Genomic DNA, 22,454 nt, shown 5'->3' with positions numbered 1-22,454 from the left:
GGTGCGAGGGCCGCTCCCTGGACCTCACCCAAGCTGGGGGACTGCCTGGAGGAGGTGACGCCTGCAGTGAGACCGGCATGGGCAAATGCCTGGTGGCTGGAACAGGATCCCATGTTTGGGAAACTCTGGGGACTGCGTGTGCCGGGACAGGGAGGGGCAGGAGAACTGTGAGAGCCTGGGGAGGGGGGTGGCTGTGGGCTGTCTAGGAGGAGAAACTGGGAGCCATGGAGGGCCAGAGAAGGGGTGCGGGGGTGGGGGGGGAGGGGGAGGCCCAAGTGGTGACTGAGGGGTCAGCTGTGGCAGTTGAGTGCTGCCTCCCTGGGGCAGCCCCCTTATGCTCTACTACTGTGCTTGGTGGTTGTTTTAGGGGGCCTGGGCAGCCCAGAAAAAAGTCACCAAGCAAAACTTCCTTGCCTGTCCAGACCAGGAAATACCAGAGTGGGTGCCATGACAGGGTGTGGCCCAGGGGCCTAAGGGGCCTTGAAGAGGGTAGGGGATGTCCCAATGACCCTGCCTGAGAGCAACCTGGCTTGGACAGAGGCCATGAATGCAGGGGAGAGAGCAGGTCTGGCTGCTGGTTAGATCGACACGGGGACGGGCAGCTGACTCACCTGGGCACGCTGAGACTAGCCAGTTCTCTCCTCACTCGCCCCACAGAGAGCACCAAAGCTGCCTGAAGAGGTAGGAGGCTGGGCCCTGCTGGGAATTTGCTGTGTGCCCTGAGGCAAGTTGCCCAGCCTTTCTGAACTACCTAGCTCAGGTGAGCCTGGTGGGACAGGGAGCCAGAAGCCTGGGTCAGACTGAGCCTTGCACGTGCTCTATAGATAGTGTCTTGGTCCTCCAGTTCCTTTTTAGGCCTCAGTTTCTCCATATGTACCTCCTGTGCAGCCTGCCACTAAGGAACCTTAAACCTGGGTAGAGGGCGAGGGTAAGGAGGCCATGCCCTTGACCACAGCCGGGTGGGTTGGGGGTATGATGGGATTTGATCAGGGATTACTCCTGCTGGGTGCTGGGTCCCTCTCATGTTATGGCTTAACACCTCCCCTCCACCCCCAAACACACTCATACCTGATACCTGGTCTGCTCCCTGCTCTCACACCCTTGGTTGCCTCCAGGATGAATCCCAAGCATCCTAGCCAAGGAGTAGGGTCCCGTGGTCAACACCAGGCCAGACTCCCAACCTCATCTACAGCTTTCCCCCCACCCACTACCTCACCAGTCATGCTTAACTTCTGGCCTTTCCTCTGGGTGATGTGCCTCAGTTCCCTAGGGGTAGACATCCCTTTGGGACCACAGATCTGGAAGGGTCCTAGAGTCGTGTCTGCCAGTCTGGGTCTGTAAGACTCATCCTGAGGGGCCCAGGCAACTTTGAGCGGGGAGGGAAGCAGAGGACCAGGTCTCCACACCCAGAGCAGCTCCCCGCACCTGTTTGTCCCTTCTAAGGAGGGCTTACATAATTTGAAAGCTCTGATCTAATCAGATCCCCATTTCACAGAGGAGGTGACTGAGGCCTAGAGAGGAGCAGGGTTCTGGATAAGCTGGACCATGACCAGCACTGAGCAGTGGTGGGTGGGGGGTCAGTAGGGAGTCCCTTGGGGGCGGCTGAGGTGTGGGCCAAGGGTGCAGGCAGATAAGTAGGGAGGGGTAGCTGCCAGCCCTGCAGCGGGGAGAGGGGGCTAGTCTGAGGTGGAGAGGGATAGAGAGCTCCATGTCCTGGGTCTGGCGTGGCTGGGGTGAGTCCCAGATCAGTGTGAGTGTGGGGCTGCTTGCTACTCAGGACCTCCCAGCCTCTGGCTGTTGACAGCAGGTCCACACTCGCCCTCATCCGGTTCCTGTCCGCTGGCTTTGGAGGATGCTGGTCGCACCCTCTTCCTCTGCCTTTAGCCCGTGTCCTCACCTCTCAGTTCAGACCCCGACTGACTGGCTGCCCACTGGGGATGGAAAAGTCAGCCCCCAAAGGGTCTTTCCATTCCATCCGTTTCTGGAGATAATGGGGGAGGGTCAGGCGGCCCCCACTTGCTGTACCCTGGCCCCAGGTTGGGGGGGGGTGCGTGGGGGTTTACAGGGCTGTCGCAGGGGCCTGGAGGGGCCCAGGGAGAAAGCGGGCCACAGCTGGGTGTCTAGCTGCTTCCCCTTCCTGCCTGTCCTTCCCGAGGCCTCGCCCTCCTGAAGCTGCAGCGGCAGGAAAGGTGGGGCAGGAATGCCGGGGCCTGGGCCCTTGGCCAGAGCTCTGAGGCGCCGCCCCCCCTTCCCCAGAGCCTGTGCCGTGGGAGTTGCAGGTTTTGCCAGGGGCCTGAGTGCCCTCTGGTGCCACAGGGCTCGGGTTGGGAGGGATGAGACCCCCTCTTCTTTGCCCTTTTGGGGCTGTCTGTGTTGCCTGCCCATTCCAGAAGCTTCCATTGTATCTCCCACCCCACCCCGCTCAGCTAACTGTGGAGCCTCAGAGTGTCAGAGCCAGGGAGAGGCAGTGCGAGGGTCTGGGGCTAAGAAACCCTCCAGCTCTCACCCCTGAGACGTCTGGTCAGGTCATTTGGGCGGATGAACTTTGCTTGGTGAGGGCATCCAGTGCTGGTGGGAGAGGGCTGTGTCTCTGGGAGGCTGCAGCCTGGCTGGGGGTGGGTGGGTGGTGTCTTGGAGCTCAGGCCCCCTGCTCCCCCTGCCTCTCATCAGAAAGCCGCATTCCCAGGGGATCCCCTGCCTGCATGGTGGGCCCCTCACTCCGGGGTGGGAAGTCCATAGGCTCAAGCCCACCTGCCCACCCCTGCAGCCCCTCCCTCTTTCTTCCAGGCACAGCAGGGTCAGCCGGGTTGAGGGGCACGGGGGTCTAGCTGTTACCCACACTGACCTCACCCTCCCACTGCTCGGCACTGTCATCATGCCCATCTCTGCAAGTCTGACTCTGGGTCCTACTGCTTCCTTGCCCTGAGGTCCTCCATGGCTCCTCTGATGACCACTTAGGCCACTCTTACCCGCGGAGCCTGGACCCTCAGGCCCATGATCCTTTGCTCTCATGGTGTCCCACCTGCATGTTTTGTCCATCTCTCTGCCTCTTTATTTCTTGCCCATCCGTGATGGCTCCAGCAGGAGAGCACCTCCCTACTCCCCTAGACCTTTCCTTGCTTACACAGCCCTTTGGGTGACAGGGGGTCCTCAGTCATGGTCTTGAGAAAAAGGCTGGGTTCTTCTGACAGTGTGTCCTCGTTTCAAGAGACTCGGTGGAGAGGGAGTGAGGTTGGAGCGCCATTAGGTATGACTGTGAGCCCTTGGGAGCCATGGTGGATGTTTGAGCAGGGGAATGACTAGGCCAGAACTGGGCTTGAGGAGCACCTGCTTGGTCAGGTCCCTCAGCTGGGCCCAGGGGCAGAGCAGGGTAGGGGTCAGTGGCCTGTCCAGAAATTACCCTTTGAGGCCACCCGGGCTGATTGCTCACACCTGTCATGGGTGGTCCTGGGCACATGGACGGAAGGCATGGCACTGACCCTGCTCTCTCTGGGGCCCTCACTCTTGCTTGTGTCCCTTTCACAGGCCCTGAGGGCAGTGCCCTGGCCATGTGCAGCCCAGAGGAGGAGGCCCTGCAGCGGCTGGAGGAGGTCTTCTCAGCTACCCTCGCCCGCATCAACAGCCTTGTCCTCCAGCCCCTGCTCGGAACCAGTGAGTCTCGGCTCTGCAGTGGCGAGGGTGGGGGACACCGGAACCATCCTGGGGATCTGAGCCCTACCTGTGAGACCTTCCGAGGCACAGCTTTCTCAGCCTCAAACGGGAGTGAGAACACTTGGTATCGGCATCCTCTGACGGGACTGGGGCTCTGCCTCCGGTCGCTGGCTGTTCCCTTCTCCGAGGCATCCCCCGGGGCCAGACTGTGAACCCCTAGCCTAGACCCAGCTATACACAGAGTCAAAATCCCACCTCTTTCAGGGCACGGGCTTCATTCTCTGCTTGAATTCTCATCCCGCTCTCACCTGGGCCATGACCCACTTGGGGGCTCACCTGTGAAGTGACCTTGGTCAGGTGCCTTCCACCTGGGGTTCTGTCTGTGCTTCTGTGGGTACCAGAGGACCACGGGATCTTATGGACCCCATATCCCAGACCTGAGAAAGCCCAGAGTCTCGGGGGATTTAGTGTACTTGGTGCCCCTAGGTCATGAGTGCTGACCCTGTCTCGTGAGGGGGTGGATTGGTCCCCCCGCCCCCGATTCCTCAAGGGCACTGCCCCACACTCTAGCCTGCCCGTCCCTGCTGAGCTCAGGGTGCCACGCCGGCTTCCTTTCCTGTCCTAAGGACCCCAGCTGCAGTTCCTGGGCTCTAGGGCGTTGCCCCCCTCACATTGCATTTGTGCTGCCCCTCCTTGCGCCAGCCCCAGAACCCTCAGACCCCCAGATCAGGGAGTGCCTGCGGCTCGTGCAGCAGCTGCACCAGAGCTCCCAGCGGCTCTGGGAGGTGACAGAGGAGAGCCTGCACTCGCTGCGGGAGCGGCTGGGCCACCAGGACGCCGTGGGTCTGGAGTCCCTGCTGTTGCTGCGTGATGCTGACCGTGTCCTGCAGGTCCACGTGGAGTAAGACATCGAGGAAGGCTGGGGCATGAGGGCTCACCTGGCTTATCTCAGGCTTAGGCCAAGGTCTGGGTTCAGTCTGGGGTCGGGCTCCGCTGGGGTCGGCCTCAGGGCCTTGGGCTTCATCCCCGTCCCCGGGCACCGGCTCAGAGACCCCAGACCTGAGCCTTGGGGCCCCCCCAGGGAAGAAAGACTAGGTGGAATTATCTGGTCAGGGGCAGGGCTGCAGCCAATCAGTGAGTGGGATCCGGGGATCCTGGCAGGGCAGGGGTTGGGGTGCGAAGCTGCGGGCTGGGCCTGCAGGCTGTCTCCTGTGCTGCTGGCAGGTACATCGAGTCCTACGCTAGCTGCGTGGCGGTGCAGGCCTTTCCGAAGGCAGCAAAGAAGAGGAGGTGAGCCCGGGACGCTGCAGGGTCCCTCTGTGTGGACGGGGGTGTCTGGGACAGAAGGTCAGGGAAGTCCCATCCCCAGAGCAGCGGGTGTCAGAGCCTGTGATTCATCCTGGTTCTGACAGTTCCACACTGCTCCACACTGGAAGAGAGGGAGGGAAGTCTATGGGGGCTGTGAGCACAGTCCATACATCCAGTAGCCAGACTTGACCCTGGAAAGGGGAAGGAGTTGCCGTCCTGTTCAGGGTGGGTGCTTGGACTCAACAATCCCTTCACACGGAGAAACTGCCATTGACTCTCCAATAGGGCGGCTGTATTAACCTGATGGGAGAGCCTTCTGGGGTCTGGGACTGCCCCTGGGATCTGGGGGCTCAGCTGGGGGGTAGGGATGGCTGTGGGTTCAGGAATGGAGGAGGGGAGTGAAGATGGTGTGTGTGGCCGTTCATCCACCCAGGGAGTTCTGGCGGGGCCAGCGCAAGGCCCTGGGGCAGCTCCTGTCAGGCGTGAGCTCTGAGGCCTCAGTGGGCACCGCACTGACCCAGGCCCTCCGCCAGCCGCTGGCCCATCACGTGCAGCAGTATGTGCTCCTCCTGCTGAGCCTCGGGGACAGCGTCACGGAGGTAAGTAGCAGGGGTGTCGGGGGGCCATGTACTACTCACCAGGCCTGTTGCTTGTAGGGGAGCCAAAGGAGGAGGTAAGTAGGGCCCTGGCTCTGGGGACTCACTTTACTCGGTTTGAATAAGACCCAGCCACATGTTGGGGATCATGCAGTGTCCTGGGCCCGGTGGGGGGCGGGGGGGTTGATGGGGCCTGAGGTCCATGGCTGTGCCCTAGGGGGGCTGGCAGAGACCCAGGAGCAGATGGAGAGCCATGTTACCGGATGTGAGGACCCCTGGCCCAGGCCCAGCGGTGCTCTGGAGCCCCTTCGCTCTGGCCTTGCCCTGAAGGAAGGGCTGGTAGGCAGAAAGGGACACACTTCGGCTTCGATCCAGACCTTCCGAGCAGCTGGGGCCAAGCCAGGGCTGGGGCAAGCATCACAGGGTGGGGGAGGCTCCGAAGAGTCCCTCGTCTCCCCGACTAACCGGCTGCTCTGCGTCCCCGCAGCCTCACCCCGCTCGGGAGCTGGTGGTGCACGCGGCCGCCCTCTTTGGGAACCTGCAGTCCTTCATGAGGCAGGCGCTGGACCAGGCCCTGGCCACACAGGCTCTCTGGCACTCCCTGAGCAGCCGGCTGAGAGTGAGTTTAGGGCCCGATGCGTGGTCAGGGAAGGGGCCTGCTGGACTTGCTGTGCCTCCATTTCCCCATCTGGGAGTGGGAGCGGGGGCCAAACCAGGTGGCTGGGACGTCTGTCCATCCAGCAGTCCTCAGGCGTTTGTGGAGCACCTCCCTGGTCAGGGGTCAGGCACCTGGTGAGCTGGCTCTGGGGAAGGGGAGTCAGAATTAATGCCACCAAATGATCCCATGGTGACGTCACTGCCCGCTGTGGCATGGAGTGCCCCCGCTGGGGGGGGGAAAGCCCCCGTGCCCTGGGAGGGTGTGACAGGCCTGGGGCACAGGGTAGACAATTAGGTGAACAGGAGAGGGGACATGACTTGCCAGAGAGAAGCAGGGACTGCAGAGCCCCAGTGAGTGTTGTTGGGGGCTTGGCGGAGGCAGTGGGTCGAGGGGTGGTGGGCGTCAAAGCGAAGCTTCAAGACAGGCTGTGCTGCCCCTCCAGACCTTGGAGCCCTGGTGTCTGCCACTGAGCTGGGGGTCTCCAGGAGATGCTCAGACTGTGGGGGGCTGGCGCGCCTGGCAGAGGCAGGTGGAGTGGGTACAGCCACCGGGATGGGGGGTGCCTGAGCCCTGTGCCCCCCTGCTCTGCTCCCCAGGATGTGCTCTGCACCCCTGAGCGCCGACTCCTGCAGGACAGCCAGGACGTAGCTGTGACGGTCACGCCGCTGCGGGCAGAGCGTGTGTTGCTCTTCAACGATGCCCTTGTCTTGCTGCAGGTTTGGGGGAGCTGACCAGAGGTCCTGGGGCCGCAGCAGGGGCCTGGGGTCTGGCCGAGAAGCAGGAGGGAGATAGCTGGCAGCGAGCAAGAACTCAGGCTCCCGGCGGGGGTGGGGGGGGCGGTGATGGGGAGCCGAGAGGCTGGCCGGGGGGGGGGGCGGAGGGTAGAGTCATTCCTGCAGGAGGGGGACGCTGTGGGGCAAGGCTGCTCCAGGTGTGTCCCAGCCTCAGCCCTTGCAGACTGGCATCCCTGCTAAACATCCCCTCGGTTTCCCCTGCAAAATGGGACACTTGGGAGTGAGTTTGTCCTTCTGCGGATGCCGGACAACTCTTAGTTCTCTTCCTGGTTGGCTCTTGGTGGCTGGGAGGGCTGGATAAAACCTCAGGGCATACAAGAGGCTTCTAGAGAAGAGTGCCACACGGGAGCAGTGCCTAGGATTCTGGATATCACAGGCCGGGGTTTTGGGATTGCTCCCTGGCCCGTAACCTTGACTGTGCCTAGCTCCCCCTGAACTCAGACTGCCCTTGTGTTAGCCAGAGCACTGTCTTCTCTGTCCCCTCTGAATGTCAGTCTGGGACTCCCCTGCACACAGGGAGGCTGAGACCTGGCAGGGAGGCTACCTGCCCAGAGCCGTGTCTCCTGAAACCTGGTTCTGGGGTTCTGATTCACTTTGAACTCCCTTCCATTGCCGACTTCGCTGTCTGTGCTCCAGATACATGATGGCATGTCACTTACATGCTCTGTGCCCTTTCCTACCTCTGGACCTTTGCATTTCCTGTGCCGGGCCCGCCCTTGTCCCTGCCTGTGTCTGGCCCCCTCCTCCTGCCCTTTGGGCCTGGGCCTGGACCCCCTTTTCCTCCTGGGGCAGTGAGGCAGTGATCAGCCTGCCTAGGCCAGGCAGTAGGTCGCTGCATGAAATCTTTTAGAGGAAGGGATGTTCATCAGCTCTCAGAGCAGGGACAGCTTTCCAGGTAGAGGAAGCAGCATGAGCCAAGGGTCAGATTGAGGGGGACTAGGGGAGGCTTGAGATGGTGTGAGTGTGGCAGGGCCATGGTGCCTTGGTGTGGAGGGGACAAGGAGTGGGGACCTGGGAGCCAGGATTGGTTTGTGTGGTCTCAGGGGTCTGGCTCAGCAGCGAGGTCCCCATCCCCCAGACGGTAGGAGCCTGAGAGGTTTCTAGCAGGGGCCGATGGTATCCGAGCTGTGGACATGATGGAGCAGGATGTGTGGGGTAGGGGAGGCTGCTCCCGAGGTCCCAGCCAGCCCTCAGACAGGAAGGGAGATGGAGGAGCTGCCCTGGAGATGGGGACCAGGCTTAGTGCTGGGCATGCTGGACACTCAGGGGACACTCAGTGGTGTGGCCGCAGGTCAGTGCCTGGAGCAAGTCTGGGCCAGATCAGTAGGGGAGCGTCTGGGCTGGGCCCTGGGTGACCCCGGTGCCCCATCTTCTTCCAGGGTCACAGTGTCCACACCTTTGATCTGAAGCTGGTGTGGGTGGATCCTGGGCAGGACGGGTGAGCAGCCCCCTCCAATGACACCCTGGGCCTTCTCTCCTTCCACCCTCATGAAACTGCCCGCACCCCAGGGCTGGGGCCTCCCGGAACACCCTCCCGGACAGAGCTGGGGCCTACTCGTCACCTCCATCTGTCTAGGTGCACCTTTCACCTCCTCACACCTGAGGACAAGCTCTCCTTTTGCTCCAAGAACCCTCAGGACCTGGTGAGTGTGGGTGGGCTGTGAATCGGGGTGGTGGGGGGAGAGGAGTGAGGGGAGACACCAGGAGGGGCGGGGGAGGGCACAGGCCTGGAGGCTCTCTGGGAGTGGCCAGGCCTCTGGGGTCATGGTCAGAGGGCGGCGGTGGTCAGCCTGGGGTCAGGCATCAGGATGCCACAGAGCTCAGGGCATTTTCCCCCATGAAGCCAGGATTGGGGCCTGTTTGGGTCCTAGTGGGTCTGTGTGGCCCCTCTGGTCAGACCCTGAAACCGTACAAGAGGAGCTCAGGTCTGGATGCGGGGCCCTCTGGCGCAGCGTGGGGCGGTGGGAGTTCCCCCAAGTGCCTGAATAGGTCGGGGGTGGTGGAGGCGGTACTCTCTGGTGCTACCCCACAAGGCTTCCTAGAGGGGCCACTGGCACAGCAGGGACCTCTCCTGTGTCTCCCCTGTCCCCACCAGATGGTCTGGCAGTGGAAAGTGACTCGGGCTGTGTGCCAGGCCCTACGTGGGAAGAAGGACTTCCCTGTGCTGGGGGCGGGCCTGGAGCCCTCCGAGCCCCCCGCCTGCCGCTGTGTGGCATACACCTTCCGTGCTGAGGGCCGGCTCTGTCAGGCCACCTACGAGGGCGAGTGGTGTCAGGGCAGGCCCCATGGCAGGTAAGCGACCGGGGCTCCTCCTGGGAGTTGGAGGGGTGGACAGGACCTAATCACCTCCAGCCACCAACCGAAGGCTCTTCCTTCCTACATCCGTCGGTCAGCTCTGTTTGTCTCCCATTCTGTCTTAAGCGCCGTCGGACAGGACCTGGCCCATAGTAGGTCTGTGCTACGTGGAATGTTGATGATGGTGATGAGCCCAGGGCACATGGGACAGACTGTAGGTCTGCAGTTGCTGTTCTCAGGAGGGCGGAGGGGTAATTTTCATGTCCCCGTGACACTAGCTGGTGATGGAAATGGTTTGCAGACCTCCTGTCTTCACCAGTCTTTACAAGAACACGCCGGGGGAGTATTACTGCCCATTCTGTAGGTGCAGGAACTGAGGCCAGAGACTGGCATGACTTGCCCAAGGCCTTAGGGCAGGTTGTAGGGTGAGTCCAACTTCAGCCACAGGTCTGTGTGACCCCACAAGCAGGACGGCTTTGGGAGCACATGCGCTCCGCTCCCCGACCCCCATGCCGCAGCTGGGAAAGCCGAGGCCCAGAAAGCAGAAGGGACTTGCCCAGGTGATGCTCACAAGCGTGTTAGTCTCAGAGACCTTGCCTACTTCCAGAAGGGGCTCGAGGAGACAAATGAACAAAACACAACAAACAAACAAGCAAACAAACAAAACCCAGAAAACACAAGGCCATATCAGAAGAGGAGAGGAGGATGCTAGAAACCACTGACTAGCGTTTGACTTAAGCTTGAAGTTTAGCTTGGACCTTCCTGTTGGTCAAGGGGAAAAGGGAACCTGGATGTGTCCAGAGACCTCCCTGTGGGGTGTGGTGAGTGTGCTGGTGGCTGCTGGGGCCGTTGTGTCAGGAGCCAAGAAGGGCTGAGAGCCCCTGTGGGTCAGGGAAGAAGGCTGGGTGGGGGCAGAGAGTCCGCTCCGGGGGAAACGTAGACCTCTGAGGGAGCTCGCGTTGGAGGTCAGCTGGGGGCCTGTGTTTGTGAAGGGTGGGCCTGGCAGGACTGATATGCGTGGACCTCAACTGTCTTGCAGGGGCACCCTGAGGTGGCCAGATGGCCGGAATCACGTGGGGAGCTTTTGCCAAGGCCTGGAGCATGGGTAAGGCGGGGGGTGGGCAGACGGGTGGCTTTCGTCCTCGCCACCGTCCCCAGCCTGGCCCCATCCTCGATTCCCAGACCTCAGGCTGGAACTTAAGGCCATTTGGTCCAGCTCCCATTAGTGCACAGAAGGGAAAGCCCAGAGAGGGGGCAGGCCATGGAGGGCGTGTTTGGGGCTGGAAGGTGCTCCCGGGATGTGTGAGGGGTAGGGACAGGGGTGTCCCGAGAATGGCCCTTGGGAAGTAAAGATTCCTGAGCACCTAGGAGATTCTCCCCGTCATCTGAGAAGGTCCCTCGGAGGCAGGGACACTCCGGGGCAGCATGGAGGGGTGCCGTGGTGTGTCCTGGGTCAAGGTGACAGCCAGGTGCTGACGGCCCTCCCCACGCACCCACACTGGCAGCTTCGGCATCCGCCTGGTGCCTCAGGCCTCCGAGGACAAGTTTGACTGTTACAAGTGCCACTGGCGGGAAGGCAGCATGTGCGGCTACGGCATCTGTGAGTAAGTGCCCCTCGGCCGGGTGGCAGGGCAGGTGCGAGGGGCGGCCGCGTGCCCCGGGCTGAGCTTGGGGAGGCCAGGCCAGCTTTGGTGACCCTCTGCAGGTATGGCACCGACGAGGTGTACAAAGGCTACTTCTGGGCAGGCCTGCGGCATGGATTTGGGGTCCTTGAGAGCGCCCCGCAGGCCCCACAGCCCTGCAGGTACACGGGCCACTGGGAGAAGGGCCAGCGGAGCGGGTATGGCATCGAGGAGGACAGCGACAGGTGAGCACTCTGCTGCCGCCCCTGTGGGGTGAGGGCAGGGTTAGAGCTAGACCCCCACACAGACCGGGGTGCCTCAGGGTACAGCACTGTTGTCAGAGGGTCTGGTCCATTTGTCCCCCCAGATCCCCCCTGAAACCCCTCACTTCCTGTCCACAACCTTGGTTGATGCTGAATCTCAGAATGAGGGGGCCCTGAGCTCGCTGACCAAGGAGCGTCCCCAGTCTGGCCCCTCCTTGCACTGTCTGGGAGGAGTTTCTGAGCCCTGGTCTAGTCCATGTAAGGACCACAGCCCTTCCCGGCTCTCTGGGCTGTGAGACAGAGCCCAAGGCCCTCAGCCTGGCATTCAGGGCTTGCCTGTTTCTCTGACCTCATGCCGCCCGTGCACCCCGCCAGCCTTCTAGACCACCAAACGCCCCCTCGTACATCGTTTCAGTTGTAGGCTCCTACCTCCATGACTTTGCTTTCCATCTGCCCTTCCTGCCACCACTCCCAAGAAGCCTGCCAGGATACCCTCCCCCAGGCAGGCTCCCTCCTCCTCCACCCTCTTTTCCTCTTGGAGGTCCTGACCTCTCTTGCCCCGTGCGTGAGTTGAGTGGGTTCAGGCGATATCATTGCTCCTTACCTGCTCTCCACCCCCATCCCAATCCCAACCATACCGACAGAGCACACAGAAGTGCCCGGGAACGATTCTGACCCCACTCTGGCTCCTCTCCAGGGGGGAGCGCTATATCGGCATGTGGCAGGCTGACCAGCGCCATGGCCCGGGGGTCATGGTCACACAGGCTGGTGTCTGCTACCAGGGGACCTTCCAGGCAGACAAGATGGTGGTGAGTGGGGTGACCCATGTGTGCCCTGAGCTATCCTCTCCCTGCACTGGTGCTGCATTCTGGAGCCCCCCTGCTCTAAGGGCCCCGATGTTGAGCAGAGGCTGGGCAGGGGTGGGTGGGGCAGGAAGCTGGGTTCCTAGGTGCTGGAGGAAGCCAGAGCCTCAGCAGGAATGTAGTTCTGCCAGCCCCTGACACTGGCCTTGGCCCTCCCAGCCTCAGTTTCCCCATCAGCAACTCAGGTTCGCTACTTACTGTAAACACTCAGGGAAATTAGCAAGGATGAAGTGCACGGGGACGGTGATGCCAGCCGCCTCTGCAACGGGCATGTAGACACCCCTGCCTGGAGGCCTAGCTCTGGGCTCAGCTCCCGGTACAACCTCACAGGACCCTCCCAGTAACCCTGTGGATCGTTTCATGTCCCCAGCGAATGAATGACACATGTGAGGCTCAGAGAGGTCAGAGAACCTACCTGGTGTCACATTCTATTGAGTGGCAGGGCTGAGCCTCACTCCTAGGTCTCCTGAGCCCTGGCACACCAGCAGCCGCCTCCTGCCTCACCCACACCTGGCCATGTGCTTCGGCACATAGGAAGGCTCTGGCCTGGGGATTTTTATTGTTGTTATGGCTTGTGCTTTGGCTTGGGCTCCACTTTGTTCTGGAAAGGATTGGAGGAGGAAGAAACTGTAAGAATAGACACATTAAAGATTCAAGTAGGACACAAATTATACCCCACTGGGCCCTGAGTTTCCTGGCAGCCAGTGCAACAAGGGAGCCTGTTCAGCTCCACTGTTGCTGAGGGTCAGGGACAGGGGAGTGGGGTTGGCTGAGGAGAAGCCCAGCACTTCCTGAACCATTGGTGGGGAAGGAAGGGCCCCCAGGAGAGAGCAGGAGCCAAGTCCCAGGCAGTTATTCAGAGGAACCCAGGAATGAGGTCTGTGGGGCTGGTGCTCAGTGCTCAGCGGGCCAAGGGCTAGCATCCCACCTCAGTACAGTGCTGGGAGGTGTGACAGGGCTCAGGACTGTTCTGCCCCCGGGGTTGATGCATATTTCCTGTCTTCCTGCCATTCCCTCCCCACTCCCAGTCTCCTGGCCCTTCCCTTGCTCCTACTCCTGCTTCCGTCCCTAGGGCCCCGGGATCCTCCTCTCTGAAGATGACTCCTTGTATGAAGGCACCTTCACCAGGGACCTGACCCTTGTGGGGAAGGTGAGGACCACTGAGACCCATTCCACCCCCACCAAGGTCTTGGGTGGACCCTATAATCTCCCTACTCGGACCCAGGACTGAGGGTGTAGGCAGTGGGTGGGGAGGTAGGGGAGGGCCTCTCTCGTCTCCATGGCGTCTGGTGGGCACCATGACGCCCTCCTGCTATGGAGTTGTGATTCGATCCTGATGGGAGGCAAGAGGGGACAGGTGTACAAGGTGCTGGTAGCTGGGCTCTGTCTCCCGAGTCAGAATCCACCCCTTCCACTGGCATCGGTGCCTTGGGAAGGGGCCCCTGGAGTAACTGTCCTTCCGCATGGTCCTGACCGAGCTGACCCAGCAGAAGGCAGTTGGCCCTCCTTGGGCCTTTGGAAGTGTGGGGGGCTGTTTCAGTCTCCTAATGACTGGGGGGCACTGTGGCATCAAAGTGGGGAGGCCAGGAGTGCTTGGAATGGGACAGCCCAGGCAGCAGGACCTACCCTTCCCAGGGCCAGTATAGCTCATGCCTTCCCCAGGCCTCTTCCTACTTCTGGACTTACCCCGTGTCCCGCCCCTCCCCAAGTCCCACAGTAGTGGTTCTCCTGACCTGAGAGTCCCTCCCCCTCTCCCTCTCAGTCTCCCACCTTTGAGGTGAGCTCCTGGGCCATTGGCACAACTCCTGATCGGGGGCTCCTGCAGGTGTGGACGATTATGAACCCCCAGGGTGGGGCCAATGGAATGGATGGTGGGAAGGCTACCTGCCAGTCCCTAGCCTCTATGACCCGGGATGGACAGGCATGAGGCCTGTCATGATTGGAGGGAAGGGCAGCTGGACAGATAGACAGGTGTCCCTGCCTCCTTTCCCTGGTTTGCAGGGCAAGGTCACCTTCCCCAATGGCTTCACCCTGGAGGGCACTTTTGGCAGTGGGGCAGGGAAAGGACTGCATACCCAGGGTGTGCTGGACACGGCTGCCTTCCCACCAGATCCAAGCAGCACCCGAAAGAGGTGAGAGCCTGGCCGGGCCCCTGACCTGTGCATTCTGGAGTGTGTGTGTGTGCACTTGCGCGTGTGTGTGCGCGCACCGTGCATGTGCATGTGTCTGTGTCTGTGTCTATGTCTCCACCCCCGGGACTCAGGCCTTAATAGAGGAGCTTTTCTGTACTTCCTCTTAGCTCTTTGGAGAGTTCAGCGGACTCAGGTCACACAGCCCTCAAGTCAGAGACTCCTGGGATCAAGGGCTACGGCATAACTTCACACACCACAAAACCAGAGAAAAATATTATGCAGAGACTGCTTAGACCCTGCTTTTTTTTTTCTGGGAAGGGTACACGGCCGTTTGTAAACACAGCACAAATAAGCAAGAATAAAATGGAAATAAAAGTATGAGTTGAACTTAAAGGAAGGGAAGGGACAGGTAAGTCCTGTGATAGTGATGACTGAGTGTGAGCCTGGCTCTGAGTTCCCTGGCAGCCAAGGTAAAGAAGGAAACTTGCTAAGTGGTCTTATTGTCGCTATCATGGGGTCTTTGAGAAGGGGATTGACTTCTTCTCCATGGGGACAGAGTTCTTCCTTGGAAAACTAGTTCAGATGGTGACTTGGACCATGTGTATTGAGGTGCGGGTGGTATTTCTGATGGTCCCAGGTAGCACTGCAGGTGTGGGGAGGGAGTAGAGTTGATTACTAGACCCACTGTCCTTACATGCTTCTCCCAGGAGCTGGGAGTAGACGGCAAACCCCAGAAGCGTGGCCAAGCCTGGGTGGGGTGCAGATGTAGGAAAATCTGTGAACCTGACATGGGAAGGTGGGGCTCTATTAGGCACACACATGGCCAGACCCCCAGGCCTGCTGGTCAAGACAGGATCAAGCTCAGGAAGGAACCAGGTGTGGTGACAGGGAGCGTGGGCTCTCCAGGCAGGGGGATCTTGGACTTTGGGCCGTGTTCTCTCTTAGGCCAAGAACCTGCTGTCTGGACTTGGCCTCCAGCTCTCCAGATCTCTCTGTCTCCTTTCCAGGGCTCTGTATGTCCCTTTCTTCTCCACTGTGGAGTAGATTCTCTCTCCCTTTCTCTGCCTCTCCTTTCTTCTCCTGGAGCCTTTGAGGTCAGCGCCCCCCAGTCCACCCACCATTCCTGGGCCCTGGCTCGGGGCCAGGCGGGATGTCCCCACCTCTCCAAGCCCCATCCCTACTTCCTCCACCCCCCCCCCCCCTCCCTCTGTCGCAGGCAGCTAGGTGTGGGTGCCTTCCCCGTGGAGAGCCGCTGGCAGGGAGTCTATGGCCCCTTCTGGGACTTCGTTAGTGCTGGCTGCCCTGGGGACGAGCAGGAGGCCCTGCTGGGCTTCCATGTGCAGAACTCGAGGGAGCTGCGCAAATCCCAGGAGTACCTGTGCTGTGAGAGGTAGGTGCATTTGCGCGTGCACGTGTGTGTGCATGAGGGTACCTGCTTGTGTGTGTGTGTGTGTGTGCATGGGGGCACCTGCGCATGCACGTGTGTGTGCATATGCATGCACATGGGGGCACCCGCGGGGACATCCAGAGGACCAGGGCGGGCGTCCATGGGGCTCTAGGTGGGCTGAAGGAAGGCCTCCTGGAGGGGGCAGGCCGGGGCCCACGGGTAGGTGAGAGATGTGTGTGCCTGGTGCCCCAGGACCCAGCCCGAGGCCTGTGCAGGCAGAATGGAGGACGTTCTGGATGAGCTCTTGCTGCACCGGGAGCCCAGGGCCCTGCGGGAGTGCCTCGGGAAGGTGAGGGCCCTGGGGGAGGGGGTCTGAGGGGATGGAGGTCATCTCACTGCCCCTTGTGCTGTCTGGATGGCCCAGGCCCGCGAACCCCTTCTCCTCTGAGGGTCTCAGTGCTCCCATCTAGGAAATGGGAGCAGCCTTGGGAGCCTTGCTAGGGGGCATGCTTTGCTCCAGCTCCTGGCGGCGAACACCTCTCTATTGCCTTTGCACCTGCCAGGCTCTGAGCAGCTCGCTGCACCCCTTGGGCAAGCTGCTGCGGACGTTGATGCTGACCTTCCAGGCCACATATGCGGGCATCGGGGCCAACAAGCACCTGCAGACGCTGGCCCAGGAGGAGGTGAAGCAGCATGCGCGGGAGCTCTGGGCTGCCTACAGGTGAGCTGCGTGGTCCCTGGGGACAACCGCCGCCTGGTCTGTGAGCACAGGCAGGTACAGCTCCGCCCTTCCCCCAGGTCGGGTGCTCAGCCTAGCTCCCTGGGCAGGAATGGCGCGTCTGGATCGAGAAAGAACCAGAGAGTGCGTTGGTCAGTGTTCTGCTGGCGAGCAAAGGGATTAGAAGGTGGGAGATTATAGCAAGGACTGCCTGTAGCCAGAGTCCAAGCCTAGACCAGGCGCTGGGCTGACCCCTGACCCCAGGGGAGCTCTCAGCCTCCGCGGGCTGAGCTTCCCTCTGGACTCACACCAGTCTGGGCTGAGCCGAGATCCCGTCTGTTAGTACAAATGGGGGCCCCAGATGCTGCAATTCCAGCATTCTGGGGCTGAGGTCCTGTGTTCCCAGCCTCCTAACTACAGAGGTCTGGGAGGCTGGGCTCCCCATGCTCCATGGCTCTGGGGGGCGGAGCTTGCCTCCCTGGGCTTTGGTGACTCGGGCTCTGTGGGAAGTGGCAGCTCTGCCATCCATGTCATCCGTTTGCAGGGGTCTGCTGCAGGTGGCCTTACGGCGCAAGGGCCAGGCTCCAGAAGAGGACGAAGATCCAGAGGCAAGGTGACTGCTCCCGTGGGGTCTGTAGGGTCCCCGCCCTGGGGGTAGCCAGGCTCAGGACCAGGGAGGCTGCCCACGTTCACTCCTGGAGCCTCCCTTGGGGCATTGGGGGTGCTTCCGGAGAAGTGTTGGGGGCTCATGCTACTGACCGTTGTTTGTTGAGCATCTGAGTATCAGAATGTCCCATGACCACGTCATTGGGTCACGTGGGCAGGGCCCCCACCGCGAGATATCAGGTGCAGGTGCATCTTTGTTGGAAAGTTCCTGTCCCAGCCTCCTCTCTATGGTGCCCAGAGGGGGAGCTACCGCCCCAGGCGCCCTCTCCTCCCTACATGCAGATGGGGAAGCTGAGGCTTGGCAGGGACCAAGCCCAAGGCCACACGGAGCGGGAGTGAAGTGCATCGTTAAATCTGTCTCCTTCTGTCCCCCAAGACCAGACCTTATAGTTTGCCTTCTGACTTCAGGCCCAGAGATCCTGATCAGGGAGGCCTATGGCTGCATTGCCGGAATCATGGGAGATGGGGTTAGACGTTAGGTAGAACTTCCCCCACGGAGTGCTAGGAAGCCCAGAAAATGAGGAGGCAGCCCTGGACCAGCGTGGCGTGGCTGCCGAGTGCTTTGCTACAAGCCGGGGCCTGGGTTTTGCTTTCGATCACACAGGGATCAAATCCTGACCCAGCCACCATAGTGGTTCTCAGCATCCATCGAGAGGATCCAGGGCCACAGATTTCAACTGAGGGAATGAATCACTGAGAACGGACTTCGGGAGCATTTTCTAGGGAATGGAGGAGGCAGGGATGCTGTTTGCTGTGGGACAAGGAGCTCTGTGGGCTTTTTGAGGGGCAGGCCAAGTAGGGATCCCTACCCCCCAGGGCCCACCCTGCCAGCCCCAACCTGTTCTGCTGCTGTCACTCAGGGACCTGCAGGTGCATGGCCTCGTGCTGCCCCTTATGCTGCCCAGCTTCTACTCAGAGCTCTTCACTCTCTACCTGCTTCTCCACGAGTCGGAGGACAGTCTCTACAGCCAGGGTATTGCCAACCTGAGCCTCTTCCCTGACACAAAGCTGCTTGAGTTCCTGGATGTGCAGAAGTAAGCCTTCCCTCCTTGCCATGTTTGCCGGGGCCCATGTGGACAGAGGGTACACACAGAGTTCAACGGTCTTTAGCAGAAAAGGGGGTGGTGTTCATTGGCTCACACACCCATGAACTTCTAGCTTTATGCTAGTGTGGCTAGCTTCAGGTGTGGCTGGATCTAGCTGCTGAACTACCTAGTGAAGGGAAGCAACTTCTCTTTTTCTCTTGATGTATCTTTGGCTCCCATTTATGGTGCCAGACATGGTACCAGCCATTCAAGGTTTATACTCCACCAGTTCTGTCCCCCACTGTGCCCCAAGGAGCCTGTGTCCCCTTCCTCACAGCTCTAGCAGGGCCCCTGAAGTCCCTCACTGGCTTGTCTCGGTATGTGAGACTGCCCCTAAATGCTGTCTGTGGCCCACGTAGGCCAATCTACTTCCATATCTACTACGGGGGCTGGAGTGAGGTGTCCTGTTCCCAGCAACTGGACTGAGAGTGGGGGAGGGGAGCTCCTCAAGGGGAAACTGAGGACTGTTCTGGGAGCAAGGCCCTTTTACCCTCAGTTGCTAAAACATCCTTTCTCCTCAGTGCCCCTTCTGATCTCCTGATGCTACGAGTGACCACCTGCCCGACAGGGCATGGGTGCTCTCTCTCCCCCCACACCCAGTTTCCCTTGTCACACAGCTGTGATGTTTCCCACCCACCTGAAATGTTTCCCACCCACCTGAAACCCCATTTCCCTTCCATCGTGAATGTCTCCTGCAACTGAATAGCCACCAGCCCAGAGGGCTGGGTGCCAGCAGCTTCCCTAGTGTCCCTTCCTCCCCACCTCCTCCTGCCTCCTCTCTGCTGCTTCCTCCACGCTTGCCTCTCCGCACCATTGTCTCCCCAAGTCCCTGCCCTGTGCTGTGTCGCGTGGTACCCATGTCCCTCCCCATTCACCAGCCTGTCTCGGCTCACAAAGCCTCCAGAACAGTCTCTTCCACTGTCATTCTCCAGCCCAAGCCCTGGGACTTTGCTCACAGGTCCCTTGGCCTGCAGCGCTGCCCCTTATCCCTCTCTTAAGTTTTGGGGTGGTGTCTTCTCCAGGAATCTCTCCCATCCTCCCCTTGCCCTGGCCTCCATGCAAGTGCTCGGAGAGGCTATCGTGGACCCCTGTCCTGTGCTCAGCCCTGCTGGGGGACACGGTGTACAGGGAATGTGCCCCCTGACCTCAGACCCTGCCCCCTCCTCCTCGTAAAGGCTCTTTGTCACTCTTGTTTCATTTCAGGCACCTGTGGCCCCTCAAGGACCTCACGCTGACAACCAATCAGGTGAGAAGGTGGGTCCGTTTCCTGCCCCAGGTAGGGGGAGGCCTGAGTGTTGAGCAGGGCCCGCAGAGTCTGCTCACCCTCCGCCTTCCTGCTGCAGAGGGGCCCAGGCAGTGCTGGCCAACAGGTGTGGGGGACACCCACCTTTCTAGGTTGTTCTGATCTCCTGTGTGGGTGAGGGGGCGGCTGCTGGCACCCCCCCTATGGGCGGGTGCAGACCCAGGCTCCGCCCCTCTTCCTGGCTGTACGGTTGTGGGCAGAGTACTTGTCTCTGAGCCTCAGTTCCCCCACAGGTGAGAGTACTCCCTGCTGCGGGGTTGGTGCTCCCTCATGAGAGTGTTGGGAGGGGGTGGTGGGCCACTACACACCAGGCTGTGCCCTCCAGGTGTGCGTGCTGGGCCAGCAGCAGCTGGGAAGCTGTTAGAACAGCAGATTCTTGGACTACCCCCACCCCTGACCCAGACGTACTGAGTCAAACTCAGCGGACCTGAACTCTGTGTTTCAACAAGTCCTTGGGTTGAGAGCCGCTGACTTAGGGACCCACTCCCAGTGGCTCCCAGTGGCCATTGGGATCATTATCTTCCTTCCCAACCCCCTGGAGACCATTATCCCACTTTACATTTGAGTAAACTGAGGCTCATGGTGGAGCTGTGACTTGCCCTAGGCCACTCAACCCTCGGCGTGGGGCTGTCCTGGAGCCAGTGATGGGAACCGTGGGTGGTGAGAGCTCTGACTCTGGGAGGGAGGGGGTGACAGGGCTGGGGGGACCCTGACCTCATCGTCTGTTCCCCCTGCCCCCCACCACTGTAGAGACTTTCCCTGGTCAGGGACAAGTGCTTCCTGTCAGCCACTGAGTGTCTGCAGAAGATCATGTGAGTTCACGCCCTGGGCAGGGTGGGGGGAGGGGGGACAAGAGTGTGGGGGCCCCTGGTTGAGGCTGAACATGAGGGCCCCTGCCACAGCACTACGGTGGATCCCCGGGAGAAGCTGGAGGTGCTGGAGAAGACATATGGGGAGATTGAGGCCACCGTGTCACGTGTGCTGGGCCAGGAGTACAAGCTGCCCATGGACGACCTGTTGCCGCTGCTTATCTATGTGGTGTCACGTGCCCGGTGAGCCCCAGCCAGGGGGAGGGGTGCTGAGGGGTAGGCTGCGGGAGGACCCCGTCCCATCCTGCAGAGAAACCCCACCTAGGGTCCCGTGGGGGCCAGGAGCAGAGCAGGGATCGCAGCCCAGGTGGCCAGCCATCCGGGCTAGGGCTCCGTCCCTGGCTGCTTGGCGCCTGTCGCTGATGGGCCCCTTTCTCCCTCTCACTGTGGGGCTGGGTGTTCTCCAGAATCCAGCACCTGGGAGCCGAGATCCACCTGATTCGTGACATGATGGACCCCATCCACACAGGAGGCTTGTATGACTTCTTGCTCACAGCCCTGGAGGTGAGGGACAGAGCTCTTGGACAGAGGCAAAAATACTCTGGCCTGTGGGGCAGATGCCTTCCCTGCCCTGGACACTGTTGTGGGGATGACCCCAGGTTCACTGCTCGTATGTGCTTCTGTGGGGAGGGCCCCACAGGGTCCCTGGTCCTGCCCTTGTTAAAGGGGCTGGGGAAGGGCTCCCTACTTCATCCCAGCCCTTGGGTCCTTGGGACCTCGGGCATGTTCTAGGCTGCCTCCCTGAGCATAACAGGAAGGGGAGGCCCCCTTCCTTGCAGACCACGGCAGAGGCTGAATTGGAGTCGGGGTGGTCCAGGCGTGGGAGATGGGTGCATCCCAGTATGGGGCCGTCTTTGCACGGGGCCAGGGGCAGGCAGGCCAGCTCTCCCTCAGCCTGGCCTCTTTCCCACCAGTCCTGTTATGAGCATATCCAGAAGGAAGACATGAGGCTGCACCGCTTTCCTGGCCGCTGGGACTCCAAGGAGCTCTGGTAGCTGGGCTGGCCTGGGCCCACTGCAGAGCGGAGAAGGGCCACTGCGGACATCCCTGGGGAGCAAGCGTGGCCCCGCCAGGGCCTCATCACCGGCAGAACAGACGGCAGACTGGAATTGGCTCTCAGAGGAGACGAGCAGTTAGTGTCTCCCGAGGAGATACAGCTGCTACCCCCCCTGAGCACTGATGGCACTGGAGCCGGGGGCTTCCCCTCCCCCTTGCCCTGCCACTAGGTCAGTCTCGGATGACCTCCTTGACCTGCCTCGGCTCACAGGTTTTTTGCCCCCCAAGCCTCCCCAGCCTCAGTGTTGTTGTCTGTGTCCCAGTGGCCCAGATGGTCTGTGACGGACCTTCTACCCATCTTGCTGGATTCTGGAGTTCTTCTGGAAGTTTGCCATTAGTCTGCTGGGCTGATATCCTCCCATCATTGTCGGTGTTGTTCTCTGTTTCTCCACTCTCGGTCCGAGGCTCCAGGTGGCTAGTGACCGCTCTGTGTATTAGAATTCTTGTCCACGAGCGGCCTCCTGGGGACCTGCCTCTTTCCTGACTCTGTCCCAGGGCAGAGCTGGCCTCTCGGGGAGGCAGGGCCGAACAGACTTCCGGGCCCCCTGGCTTGCTGGGTGGCCTCTGGCCAGGCCCTTCCCCTTGGTAGTATGCAATCAAGCAGGGGCTCGGGGGTGTCCGCTGCGGCCATGCCTCTGTGGGGTACATGGAAACGCCGGAGCAAGCCGTGGGGCAGGGTGGGGGCACTCGCCTTATTCGCTTAGCCTCCTGCGGGCCCCATGTGCCAGCAAACTGCACACCTATGGCCCATGGGCCTGCGGGCAGGAGGAGAGCAGGGGTGTGGGGCCCTGTGAGGGTGGGGGGAGCCCAGGGGGAGTTCAGGTGCCTTTGGGAGCTTTGCTTCCCTGCTGGTTCTCATGTGGGACTAAGAAACACAGGAGCAAGGGCTTGGGGCAGCTTCATCCCTGCCCAGCCTCGTTCCTCGTCCCCACAGCGAGGGGCTTGGATTGGGTGACCTAGACAGGCTCCCCTTGTGCTAATAGGAGATATGCAACGGTAGGCAGGGTGACTGTGTTCTGAAGGGGTCTAGGGGCAAAGTGTGGGGAGAGGGTAGATTTATGCAGGGACGTGGCCCCAGAAGGCAAGCTGGGCCCCAAGGTGACCACCATGGCCACCTTGCCTCCGTGCCCTGGGTTGTGAGTGATCAGGTCACCATTCTTGGCTGTGCTTTCTGGAACCAGAGCACTG

The 22,454-nt window shown here is 60.8% G+C and overlaps 1 protein-coding gene across 1 annotated transcript; it reads left to right on the top strand.

Moving 5' to 3' along the window:
• The first annotated feature begins 867 nt into the window (after positions 1-867).
• On the top strand, positions 868-21,445 carry LOC111144129 (ALS2 C-terminal like). Its single transcript, XM_022498284.1, has 26 exons — positions 868-928; positions 3,526-3,651; positions 4,354-4,552; positions 4,876-4,941; positions 5,393-5,558; positions 6,043-6,174; positions 6,810-6,929; positions 8,387-8,445; positions 8,584-8,650; positions 9,103-9,299; positions 10,342-10,407; positions 10,808-10,906; positions 11,008-11,169; positions 11,885-11,996; positions 13,123-13,200; positions 14,052-14,182; positions 15,399-15,572; positions 15,822-15,918; positions 16,133-16,290; positions 16,832-16,900; positions 17,814-17,987; positions 19,242-19,284; positions 20,092-20,153; positions 20,244-20,393; positions 20,618-20,714; positions 21,125-21,445. The coding sequence occupies exons 2-26, from the start codon at positions 3,549-3,551 to the stop codon at positions 21,203-21,205; spliced, it is 2,862 nt and encodes a 953-aa protein (XP_022353992.1). The 5' UTR covers positions 868-928; positions 3,526-3,548; the 3' UTR covers positions 21,206-21,445.
• Positions 21,446-22,454: the final 1,009 nt, after the last annotated feature.

Source organism: Enhydra lutris, unplaced genomic scaffold, assembly GCF_002288905.1.
Source record: "Enhydra lutris kenyoni isolate GAN:26980312 unplaced genomic scaffold, ASM228890v2 scaffoldscaffold10, whole genome shotgun sequence".
In the NCBI taxonomy this organism is placed as follows: Eukaryota; Metazoa; Chordata; class Mammalia; order Carnivora; family Mustelidae; genus Enhydra; species Enhydra lutris.
The sequence above is the reverse complement of the archived record's forward strand: the minus strand, read 5'-3'. Positions and strand labels throughout refer to the sequence as shown.

Excerpts from the sequence above, each read along its gene's own strand:
- LOC111144129 (XM_022498284.1), top strand. The coding sequence starts at position 3,549 with ATGTGCAGCCCAGAGGAGGAGGCCCTGCAGCGGCTGGAGGAGGTCTTC. Across the intron at positions 13,201-14,051 it reads ACCTGACCCTTGTGGGGAAG|GGCAAGGTCACCTTCCCCAA; the intron begins GTGAGGACCACT and ends CCTGGTTTGCAG. Across the intron at positions 19,285-20,091 it reads TCACGCTGACAACCAATCAG|AGACTTTCCCTGGTCAGGGA; the intron begins GTGAGAAGGTGG and ends CCACCACTGTAG.